The 12,399-nt window shown below is 34.8% G+C and overlaps 1 protein-coding gene across 1 annotated transcript; it reads left to right on the top strand.

Annotated features, from left to right (window-relative positions):
- The first annotated feature begins 1,020 nt into the window (after nt 1–1,020).
- Nucleotides 1,021–9,551, top strand: LOC104118291 (protein PIGMENT DEFECTIVE 338, chloroplastic). The gene is made up of 8 exons (XM_009629510.3): nt 1,021–2,077; nt 3,135–3,209; nt 3,290–3,361; nt 3,958–4,038; nt 4,260–4,357; nt 6,399–6,524; nt 9,054–9,102; nt 9,200–9,551. Exons 1-8 carry the CDS (start codon nt 1,187–1,189, stop codon nt 9,368–9,370), a joined length of 1,563 nt encoding a protein of 520 aa, XP_009627805.1. The 5' UTR covers nt 1,021–1,186; the 3' UTR covers nt 9,371–9,551.
- The last annotated feature ends 2,848 nt before the right edge of the window (nt 9,552–12,399 follow it).

A 12,399-nucleotide genomic window follows, 5' to 3' on the forward strand; every position in this document is an offset into this window, starting at 1 on the left:
AAATGATAAAAGAGTTCCGAGTATGAGGATAATAGTGTAAAAATATATTAAATTTCAAGAATAAAAAAAATTATATTTATTGATTATTATTAAAAGGGTAATAAGTAAGACATTAAGTCAATTCATAAGCTAATAAAAGATCACATTACTGTATAACAATATTAAGTTATAAATAATGCAAAAACTATAAGCAAGGAACAATAAAGAGAAACATTTTTTATCTAAAAATGTAGAAGGATAAAACTTATTTGAATTTGAGATGAAAAATAAAGTGGTAGTAATAATTATTTTTTAAATAATACGATTTAATGTGCTCAAACTAGACAGATCACAACATTATATGTTTAGTATTCTTTAATATTGACCGTAAAGCAAAATACAAATGCCAAAATCAAGGGATTAGGTTATTACGGATATAAAAAAAAGGTTATCTACTATGAGATTTAAAAAATGGTTTCATGTCGTGCTTCTTAATTAATATCTAATAATCATTTATAATTTCTATATCGAAGGTTTAATTTTAAGGTTATTTGCACATAATTCAAATAACCCAAATCATAATTTGACATGGTTCATGTCCGCGCATCGCGCGGGTACTAATACTAATCTTAATTAAGGAGAAGATAAGCACAAGCCAGCCGTTCGAAAAATAAAAGAGAATCTATTATGATCACTCCTTAAATTTATTTCATTATTTGGTAAACTCTTACAAGCCTCTAATCATATACTATGACTGGTAAGAAGCATTTACTTATATGACTCTAATTCTAAATTAATTGGGTTAGTGTACTTCGGATATGTGACAGTTAAACCAAAAAAGTAAAAGAAAATTTGGGCTATATTAATTTTACGAATTGACTACTCTAAAGTTTAAATACATTAATATGAAATGCTATGATAAGGAACATTTTTTATAAAAAGATGCAAGTTTATTGTTCAAATATTAATTACTTATTATAAAGTAACTAAACTTTAAATACTGACTAGGTTTAAACAGTAGTCTTGAAATAGGCTATTTTTGCACTTCGCCAATCGTATGGCCCTTGGGCCCAACACTTCCTAGGTCCATTCAACATGTCTCTCGGGTAAAAAACTAAAAATATCAAAGGCAAACTGTAAACAGATAACGGAACAAGCGGCAATTCAAGTAATCTTAGTACTTGAGCTTCAGAGCTGATGAGCAGCCATGCCAATTTTTCTTCTTCCATGTAAGTCTTTCTCTATACTCAATCCAATTCTGCCCCTCAACACTTCTGTTATTTACAATACTGCCACCAAATTCTCAATTTTTTCCACTCCCCCAAAATACCCACTTGTTAAAACCCCAAAATTTTCCAAGAATTTGTCTTCCCATTGGAATTCTCAAATAAGTTTACATACCCATGTCTCGTTTTGCTCTAAAAATGAAATCTTGGAAGAATTTAGCACTACCCAGTTGGCTAAAGTGCCTGAAATTGAGGAGTCTGAAGAGTTAGAATTGCTTAATAAGCCATACTTAAAGCAGATAAATAATGGGGTTGGTGCAGAAATAGAAGAGGAGCCTAAAAAAGTTAGTAAAGATGAAGTCTTGGAGCCTTTTTACAAGTTATTTAAGCCTAGGGAGGAGTCATTGGAACAAGAAAGTAGTGATACAGAAGATACAGAACAGGAGGAGGAAGAAGTTCATTCAGTTGAAGCAGAAAGTAAGAAGATTAGTGTAGAGTATTACGAACCGAAACCGGGTGATTTGGTGGTAGGTGTTGTGGTTTCAGGCAATGAGAATAAACTTGATGTGAATGTTGGTGCTGACCTTTTGGGTACAATGTTAACTAAGGATGTTTTGCCTTTGTATGACAAAGAGATGGGTTATTTGTTGTGTGATTTGGAGAAGGATGCTGAGGAATTCTTGGTAAGAGGGAAAATGGGAATTGTGAGTTATGATGAGGCAATAGAGTGTGGGGAATCAATGTCAGGGAAGCCTGTTGTGGAGCCTGGGACTGTTCTTTTTGCTGAGGTTCTCGGAAGAACTCTCAGTGGTCGGCCGTTACTGTCGACGAGAAGGCTCTTTAGACGCATTGCTTGGCATCGAGTGAGGCAGGTTCTTTTCTCACTTTCTTTATTTTATAATATGCAAAGTTTGAATTTTCGTCTGTAGGGAACCTGATGTTTTAACTAGTTCAATCAGTCGTCTAAACCTCAATTCCAAACTATTTTGGGTTAGCTTGATGATTTACCTTATCAATGGAGCTGTTAGAAACCTGTCAGAATCTGTACTTCAACTTAAAGCTCAAAATTGGATCACCATCTCCATTCTGAGCACGATTATACTTTCAACTGTATTGATTGGTTGTCTTTTTAGTTATACTGCTGTCTCAAGGAGGCACTGGTCCTATTATTCATTCATGAATTATAAAAAGTCATGTATTATTTTCCAAATTTTTGAGCCTGAGTAACCAATCAGTCAACTTTGTCTCAATTTCAAATTGGCTGAGGTCAATTAAATGAATCTATTGCACTCTATTCAGCTCAATTGCATTCCTATAGTAAATAGAGCGTAAGACTCTATAATGTGCTAATTGCTGCTGGAAAACACTTAAATTTGGCTCTAAACATATGCTATTGATAATATTATTCCTCTTAAGCACATAGATGTCATTGTCATATATTCTTCTAAATTTGGGACCTGAGAATCAGCATATTGTTCCTATTCACCAATCTGTGATGCTTTTCCATTTTAGATTGTGAATTGGGAGAATTTTTTGGGTATGTCATTTGAACATCTTGAATAGCTCTATCATTTACCTGTTTGCATGTTCAAGTTATGCTGATAGATAATATAGCTCTAGGAGAAATGGTTCCAGTTATATTTGGTACAAACAAAGGGATGGTGGAAGACCAGACATTAGGAGGGGCGAGGAGAGAATATGGAAATTGAAGGATGAGTGAGCTCTGAGGGAAAACATAAAAAGACCTACTATTGCTAAGAATGAGTGAGGAAGTTGTGTGTCATGATATACTGGATCAAATTTGATGCTCTTACTTAGTTCTGAGCTATGTTTTTCTTTTCTTTTTTTGAAGTGTTTCTATTCTAGATTTGTTTTATCCTAGAGTTTTTAGCCCAAGAACTTAGCATTTTTTCTACTTTTATGCCACAGATTAAACAACTAAATGAACCTATTGAGGTGGTGATAACGGAGTGGAACACTGGCGGTCTTCTTACCAGAATAGAGGTATCTGGCCACACCTTGCCTCCATCAGTCCAGTGCAGGTCTACTTCTCTGTGTTAAACAGCTTGAATGTGGTTTTGCAGGGCTTACGGGCTTTTCTTCCTAAGGCTGATTTAATGAACAGAGTTAATAGTTATACCGAGCTGAAGGAGAATGTAAGTTGGAACCTTTTAGTGTTCACCGATCGTATATACATTTAATTGACCTCTGTATCTTTGGATTTTATCATACATTTCTTCTGCTGCATTTAAAGCATGCGGCATTATATCACCTCTCAATTTAACTACTTAATTAGAGTGCTCGGAGGCACTAGCTTTCGTAATAGCAAATAACATCACGTTTATTAAGTTGTAACAGTAGATTGTAGATATGTAGGAAGCACTGCAATTGTATCTGTAGTTGGCCACGTTCTTCTAAGTTCAGTGTGCATACCAAATGGTTAGTGGCACAGTGCTGCTTCTTTGGCATCTTTCCCAAAAATATAAAATTGTTATATGACATCCCTTGGGGTGCAGCCCTTCCCCGGACCCTGCGTGAACGCGGGATACCTTGCGCACCGGGCTGCCCTTTTTTATAAAATTGTTATAAAAAAATAAAAATAAAAGGAAAGTGCGAATTTTTGGTGGCCAGAATGTACTCTGCAATATGTAAACATTTCGTGAAATCTCCGCATTCTGCATCTTCTGCTCCATTTGACTTGGATTCCTTTATATTCATGTCTGCTTATTATATCTATTTCTTGTTGTTTCAGGTGGGGCGTCGAATTAATGTGCTTATTACCAGAATAAACGAAGAGACTAATGACTTAATACTTAGTGAGAAGGAAGCTTGGGTTAGTTCTTTTCACCTTTGATACCTTTGTTTCTTGTGCATAATGATCTCATTGTTTTTGTTATTTATGAGATTTATCGCCTTTTTTCCATGCGGGTACCTTGGTTCTGTTTGGTTTTTCAAATTCTATCAAGATTTTCCTCCTCCAATTATTTATTCTTGGAGAACCTCTCTTGATTATTTTGTTTTCTTATTTTATTTCTCGAATCTTGGATTCTACAGCAAATGTTAAATCTGCAAGAGGGGGTCCTTGTGGAAGGAACAGTGAAAAAGCTTTTTCCCTTTGGCGCGCAGATAAGGATTGGTGAAACAAACCGAAGGTAATTTACACTACACTTTCCAAAGAAAGAAGTCGGATTTAGCTGTGATTATTAGTGGCATGTAAAATCAGTGTTGTAAATAGCGCTCGCCTCAGCGCTAATAGCGTGAGGCGATGCGAAGCGGAGGCTTAACGCTATTTTCATCTGAGGCGTAGCGTTTTCTGAAAAGTGACAGCGAGGCGACGAGGCGTGGAGGCGACAGAAGCGTCACTTTTTTAAACTAAAAAAAAATGACAAGAGACTTAAATAAAACATTAGGGTTTCTTCTCTTCAAACCACTTCTTCCTCTTTCAGCAGTCAGCACAACCGCAACTCTTCTTCGAGTTTCAGGTACTGATTTCTCTTCTTTCTTTCTTTTTTCTTCTTTCTTTTTCTTTTTCCGGCAGTAAGCCCTCTCTTTTCCGGCTTCTTTTTCCGGCAGCAAGTCCTCTCCTCTTTCTTCTTTCTTCTTTCTTCTTTCTTATCTTTTTCTTCTTCCGGCAATAAATCTTCTTTGTTCTTCTTCTTTGCAGTAGCAACTGATTTTCGGCATAAATGTTCTTTCTTTCTTTTCTTTCACCTATGTTTTCTCTCTTTTCTACTCGTCTTTCTTCTTCTGTTTCTCTTTTATTCTATTTTTTTTAGTTTTTGTATACAAGTAATTGCATATTAACTTCTCTCTATAATTATAATTACAATTAACTGTTCTTTTCTCTCTTTAATTACAATTAATTTCTCTCTTAAACAATATTCAATGAAATATTTGCTAATATGTTATTATTATTGAATTTTTGGTTATTTATATATGCAAATTTAATATTTTAATTTTTTTGTATTAATTGGTGCTTCACTGCAAAAAGGCGAGCGCTTCGCTTCTCGCTTCTCGCCTCAGTGAAGCGGGCACTCGTCGCTTTTTGTCGCCTCTCGCTATTCAAAACACTGTGTAAAATTAAGAAACTTAATAATTCTGATCTAGGATAGCTCTGAATTTTGTAGTTGGAGCATTGGTGCAAATTGCAATCAACATTTCTTTTCTCGTTTTTATGCACAAATAGGTAGATGCAATTGATTGTTGTTCAGTATCATCTAGATATTGAATTGTTTCAAGGGAAAAGGCCCAAATACTGCCCCTGTACTATCTGAAATTGCTCAATTTTGCTCTCCATCACGTGTTTGGTTCAATCATACCTTGCAATTAGCAAATCGTCTCGTATTTATTTAACCTTGCCATTAGTGGTAACTCTAGTGTGAAATGGGTGGACTCCATGAGTCCACACGTCCAAATTTTTTGAGGAAAATGTCCAAATTTACCCCTCAATTTTTGAATGTGGTATAGAATTACCCTCAAGTTATAGCTTTTTTGTGATAAATGGAAAAACTGATAACTTTTTCCTAACGGCGGGGTAATACTAGACCAAAAGTTTAACCTACATAAAAGAAAAAAAAAACTAGACCAAAAGTTTGACCGAGGGCAAAGTTGCTCAGTTCCGGATAGTATAGGGGCAAATTTGACCCTTTTCTTTGTTTCGATTAAGGGAGACTATTCTTTCTATCTTATTTGGTAATTTGAGTCTTATATGCTCGTCACACTTTCAATTGATGGAGGCGTGGACTTGGTTCTTAATGATAAACTTGGAAAAACCTAGTAGGAGAATATCTTCGAGGTTTGCTAGGCTTTGTCGTCTCTGAAAGAAATTTTTTTGGATTACCATTTCTTTTATTGCAGATATGTACTTTTATTGGATTTCTTTTATCTATTTCTTAGTGTCTTTACGATGGAAGTTTAGTTGCATGTGCATATGTTTAAGCAGCAGGAGAGGTGAGGAGGTGACAGGGAGTCTAGCTGTACAATTCAATTCAATATCATTTATGATTGTTGCATGAATTCTTTATGGTATCATTCAGGTGTATTAATTCATGAGATATGTTTAGGGAGTATGAGAGAGGAGATAAAATTTTGAACATTCTTTGGCTAAAGCAAGTCATATTTTCGTTATTCCAGAAAAAGAAAGTATTTTTTTCCCTTCAAATTCTTATAACGCTTTTGCTTTTGAATTCTCAGTGGCTTGCTACACATCTCAAATGTCACCCGAGGCGAGATTACTTCTATCAATAACTTGTTAGCTGTTGATGAGAAGGTGAAAGTTATGGTTGTGAAGTCAATGTTTCCTGACAAAATATCTCTCAGGTATGTTGTAGAGATAATTTGTTTGATTATGCCCTATTCAATGGTAGACATAAATGCACCTACATGCCATAGTGTCTTAAAAATTACCTTGATACCTTTTATATGCATGCGTACTTTGATCGTTTATATTTCGACTTTTTGATATTTTGATATTTCAACTAGTAATATGTTGCCTCCATCTAAAAAATTACTAGTAATATGTTGCCTATAATTTCTGAATCTTCAAAAATATTTTCATCTATCAAATTTATGCATGTCCTATTTAACTTCGAAATGATATACTATGGCAAACAATTTCGGTGAAAGGCGTAAAAGCTAATATCCTTTTACCTTAAGAGGTTAGGTTAGTATATTAGTTATAAATTTTGGAGATCCTAGGATTGCATCTCATTCATCCCACTTGTAGAGACCCCTTTTCCCCCTCCCAAAATAAACCAAGCAATGCGATACAACAACTGTGCCTCAACTCAAGGTAGTTAGGGTCGCTATATGAGGTAGTCAGTATCCATTTTGCTCCATTTGGAATGAAGCAGCACTAGAAGCTATTATAATCACTCTTAGCTAAAAGCAGTGCTCATTACGTTGGTCATTCAACAGCTTTCATTGTGTTATCAACTCCTTTGCCAGGTAATACTCACCTAAATAGTGTTAAAATGTGTGACTGAAATTTGCAAGTGGGGTAAAAACTTGGGGTTATAGTTCTCATGTCTATTAGATTGAGTATGGTAATCAATGTGGGCAGCCAGTTCAGGTCAGACAAATTAAGAATGTCACTCAAGCTCCGGTTTTGTCCCATTGCTACTTCTTCAATTGCTGCAAAGATGATTTGGAATTATTTTTTCACGATTTTGATGGTCCAAATTGTCATTATGTGAGTGTGGGAAGCCTTCCGCTTTAATGTTAGTATGGATGTAATAGATAATAATATGGTCAAATGATGGAAATTTTTAATAATAATAATAATATTAGTGCGAGAAGAGGAGCCTTGGCGTAACTGGTAAAGTTGTCTCCATGTGACCAGGAGGTCACGGGTTTGAGCCGTGGAAACAGCCTCTTGTAGAAATGCAGGGTAAGGTTGCGTACAATAGATCCTTGTGGTCTGGCCTTTCCTCGGATCCCGCGCATAGCGGGAGCTTAGTGCACTGGGCTGCCCTTTTTTTTTAATAATGTTAGTGCGGGATATTTCCAAATGAGGCAAGATTTTCTAGGTATTATGTTAGTTATGGCTGGAAATTTGAGCCAACTTTTCCGCTTCAAGTGAATGGAACATGAAACTTAAATCTTGTGTGCTTTAACTTTCATGTTTATTTTATATTCGTTTTTCCATTAGTTAAGATGGTATGAGTGAAGAACAAGAGAGAATGGATGGGAATTGTGTCTTGTATGGAGTAAATAACACTTCAGAATGAGAGCTCCTTATATAGGAATTTATGCCGCATATAATGTGGTAAATAGTTATTTACTACTCTTAATGTGGTAAGGGAATATTCTACTACTAAATATAGAATTTTCGACTAAATATTACAATATGTGATTCAAGAAATATGGTCAATATTGTCTTTATCAAAAAAGAGATAGGGTCAATAATCAATATTGTACCAAGGGTAACTTTTTATTTTTTATTTTTTAAATAAGGACCAATGTCAGTTCTTTCACATACAACTACCATTTTTTGGGAATGTAAGGCAATAGAGTCCTTAATGGGATCTAAACTTGCCACCGTACCGATGCCCGCACTCCTACTAGGGGTTTCACTCTTGCAGCGTGTTTGAAAGGGCTAAGCCCGAAGTGTGAGTTAACCATTTAGCTACTCCACTTGAGCAGACATAAATCTGTAGCTTAAAGCATAACAAAAACTTCTGCTTATGTTGCTTTGGTTAAATGAATGTTTGTTCCCTAGTCTCTAGTACAAGCAGTGTTATGCCATGACCTGGTGAGCCCTTAAACATGTTATCTACTGCTGTATATATTTACTATATCAGACCCAGCTCAACTGTCACAAAGGATGTCTTGTTACATAGCACTAGTACTTGACATAATTTCTTATCAAGCTTTAATCTGGTTTTGTTTTGGGGTGCTTGGACAAGACAATCTAGAAAATAATCCATCTCACTTGGGTATGTAATGTATTACTTTTGTTTGCTGGAAGCCCACGGCTTTATGGCATGTTCCTTTTTTTCATAAGTCTTTTTAAGGGCTTTACGACATGTTATCTTCTTAGTTTGATTTTTCGATTCCTTGTTCTCGTGTACATCTCCTCGTTGGAGCCCTGTCCTATTCAGCATGTTGCTAACAAGAAATCAGGCAAAGATATTTTTTAAGTGGTGCGATGCAAAGGCTCCTACCAATGGATTTATTAAGATATTCACTACATTCCTGCATATGCTCAATTTGCTCCTTGCTTTCCAGTTTCCACAATTAAGTTTCTGAATTTAAACGAGATCAAATAATTGTCATGTTGATCTCCTGGAACAGGCAAATAGTTGCCAATCTGATATCCTCTCATTTTTGTCATTTTGTCAAATGCAGTATTGCTGAACTTGAAAGCGAGCCAGGATTATTTTTAAAGGACAAGGAGGTGTGTCTCTCTTAAGTATTTCAGATCTCATAGCTGGTTTCAGTCGGTCATTCTTGCTTTTTTCCCTTTTATGGTGTTACACTATTCTTTGCTGCAGAAAGTATTCGCTGAAGCAAAAGAGATGGCGAAGAAGTACAGACAGAACCTACGAACTGTTTCAGCAACAAGAAAACCAGAACCCCTTCCAACCGATAGACTACCTTTCGAAGATGAAGAAAGTCTGTATGCTAATTGGAATTGGTTCAAGTTTGAGAGGGATACCGTATAAATGGCATATCCCAACATTAAATATGTAATGAACTGTATATCCTTCGGTACGTCTTTAGGTCTTTAGATAGCATCCATGATAAATGTACCATACTTCAAACCCCAGTTATATTCTTTACTGAACTGAGTAATAAGTTCCATTGTTATTGAACTTTCCTTTAAGAACACCCTTTGAAGTTTCACATCCCTTTTGGCAATATCTTGTTTCCGCAATTGGACTAATTGAGTACAAGATTCCGAGGCATTTGCACAAATGGCCTTTTTTGAGGTCACTATTTCACTGCTCCCCCTTAGTTCGGGGGTTGAATTTGTCAGTCCGATTACTTTTAAAGGCAAAATTTAGCGCTCTGGATTAACGGGCCAGAGTTTAAATTGTAGCTTCAGAAAGGCCAAAGATAGAAATGACACCAGGTAGCCACTCTAAAGGACTATTATTTAGGAATTAGGCAATGTGTCCTGAATTTTAGTTTTTCCGTTTAATTTTTGTGTCCTGAAATTAAGATTTTTAGTTCAAATTATCGGGATAAAATAAGTACTGGTTAATCTTTTAGAGCCTTAAGAATGGTTGTTTGTGTACTTACCCCCAAAGTTTCCATAGATTCTACCTTGGGCCTTCAACCAGTTGGCTCATACAATTCATTGCCCCCAATATGCATTTGAAGCCTAATTTGTAACTTGTGGTTTTCTCTTCCAGATCTTTAATAGAAGCATAGGGAATGTCAAAACTAACCAATTCAAAAAATGCAATCTGGAATAATAATAATAATAATAATAATAATAATAATAGCAGCAATATTGAAGATAGTTTGAATCTGGGATCTTGAGGTATCTCATTATTAGCTTTGTTTATTACAATCTTTTCTTTGTTTTGCAAGCAAATGCTTTCAACTCCATAAAGCCTGGAGCCTGAAGGAGGATACAGATAGCATCTGTAATTAATGGCCACTCCCTATTATCACTTTAGTTTTACTCCATGTCAAACATGACCAAACAAATGTAATTCACAGCTAGCTTGCAAAAAAGTCATAATATTTTCTTGGCTCAATGCAGATTCCCATAAAAGATGCCTCCTTCATTTAAGTGAACCCTTTTTCTTGTCTATTTGATTGATAAATTCCTAAGGAAGAACTTTTAAAAAAATGTAATTAAGAAAGAAAAAAAAAAGAATACAGTTTATAGACCTCATAATCCTAGTATAAACTATTTTTTTGCAAATCTTGAGGTTAGGGCTAAAATTATATAGCTATTTGTCCTTTTCATGTCTGCTTAAATGATTTTGTCTCTGTGTACTTTATCCAACTTTGTTTAGAAAATTAATTATAACTATGATAGAATCCAAGTGTAATGAATTGGGTCAGTACTCAGTAGTGTACCTATTTCCCTAATCTAATTAGGTTTGGGGCTCCATGAATTTAATCCAGAATTAAATATAGGACAAGGGTGTCCTAAAGTCAGTGCAGAATGGAACACTATATAGTATAATTGTTATTCCATTATGGACTTACTAATAATGATAGACTAGTCTTTGTTTTGGCTGCTAGAAATTGGGTTTCGCCACTACTGCTTCTTTTTCTCTCAATTTGTTGCAGACAATTGACTTCCTTTTTCTATTACTGAGTTTCCGTCTCATGATATAACAGCACAAAAGAATGTTAATGCTATCAATGTATTTAATTTGCTATAGCAAGTTATATTGTCTTACTCTTTAGTGGGTTATCCACTTATTATGGACGATTTCTGTAGTTATTTTAAATTTCATATAAATTGTGAGCGTATAGAAGTTAAAATTCCCCCTATAACTTCAAGAGTAAAGACAAAAACTATTTTCCTTTTTCCAGAAAGAATTGCTCTCTTCTTTAAAAAAGAATTAATCCATTTCCAGTCCAGTTTTAAAGACATATGAAAAATGTATTTACTTAAAAACTACTATAATGAACTTCCTGCTAATTAACAATATAGAAAGATACCTATTTCCGGTTAATAAGCCTAAAAGTTGAGCATCTTTGAATTAACTAGAAGTCTAGAACAATAGATTGCCTAAGGTATGGAGAAAAGTTGTTTTTGCAAGGGGTACTGGGTAGTGGGGAGGCTTGAGGTTTAAATGAGAATTGTATATACACCATATGTATTTGTATGTCAAGTTATTAAAAGTGTAGAAAAGAGTGAGACACCAAAAATATGTTTAGGACAAAATCAAGAAACAAGCAGTGGGGGGTATGTTAATTGGTGTTGCTTGAACCCATACTATCCGAGTTTTGTAGCCTTCTAAGGGAACTTGCTGGACCCCTTTAAGACCCCCACCCCCAACGTAACCAAAAATTAAAATAAAGAAAAGTAAAATGACCATATTATTTAGAATCACATTTGGCATAAGGTGCAAGTAATATATAGAGAAGATAAAATAATATAATATCGCTTGAGATAATATGGTCATACCTTACAGCAACCTCCAAATATAGGTATGAAGCCATGATAAAAGTAGTAAAAGAGAGCGAATAAACATACAATCACATGAAAAGAAGCTATCTAGCTGGAAAGACCTATAGTCTCTTGAATCCGTGCAAATCCAACAAAAAAATATGACATAATGGAAGAAAAAACTATATTAATGATACCAATTAGTTGAGATGAAGGAATAGTCACACTAGTATGTTTATTTAAGGTCCAATATTTCTTAGGGGTGCAAGATAATTTTTTTGGTAATATTGTTGAGACAAACTTAAATGGAACAACATGAATAATGAGGATTCACTGCAATTTGATTTAAATCGAGGCATAATTATTATTGTATTAGAAATATCATGCATCTAGCAATTTTAGATTGTTTTTGTTTTATTTTGTTAGATTGACTTTAGGTTTACGTTGCTATCCGAATTATGGATACCATAATGAATGTATAGAAACAACATCATTTAATTTGATGATACTATATTTTAGATACAGGATACTATACGTCAACCTTAAGAAATGCAATAGTCTCTGCAAATTCATTTATAAGAATTTTTCCAACACCGTTCATAATTTGTTGAC

Source organism: Nicotiana tomentosiformis, chromosome 4 (genome assembly GCF_000390325.3).
Source record: "Nicotiana tomentosiformis chromosome 4, ASM39032v3, whole genome shotgun sequence".
In the NCBI taxonomy this organism is placed as follows: domain Eukaryota; kingdom Viridiplantae; phylum Streptophyta; class Magnoliopsida; order Solanales; family Solanaceae; genus Nicotiana; species Nicotiana tomentosiformis.

What these genes read in the sequence shown, in the direction of transcription:
- LOC104118291 (XM_009629510.3), top strand. Translation starts at nt 1,187, where the DNA reads ATGCCAATTTTTCTTCTTCCATGTAAGTCTTTCTCTATACTCAATCCA. An exon ending in ATTGGTGAAACAAACCGAAG is followed by an intron (nt 4,358 to 6,398) that starts GTAATTTACACT and finishes TTGAATTCTCAG; the next exon opens with TGGCTTGCTACACATCTCAA. An exon ending in CCTGACAAAATATCTCTCAG is followed by an intron (nt 6,525 to 9,053) that starts GTATGTTGTAGA and finishes TGTCAAATGCAG; the next exon opens with TATTGCTGAACTTGAAAGCG.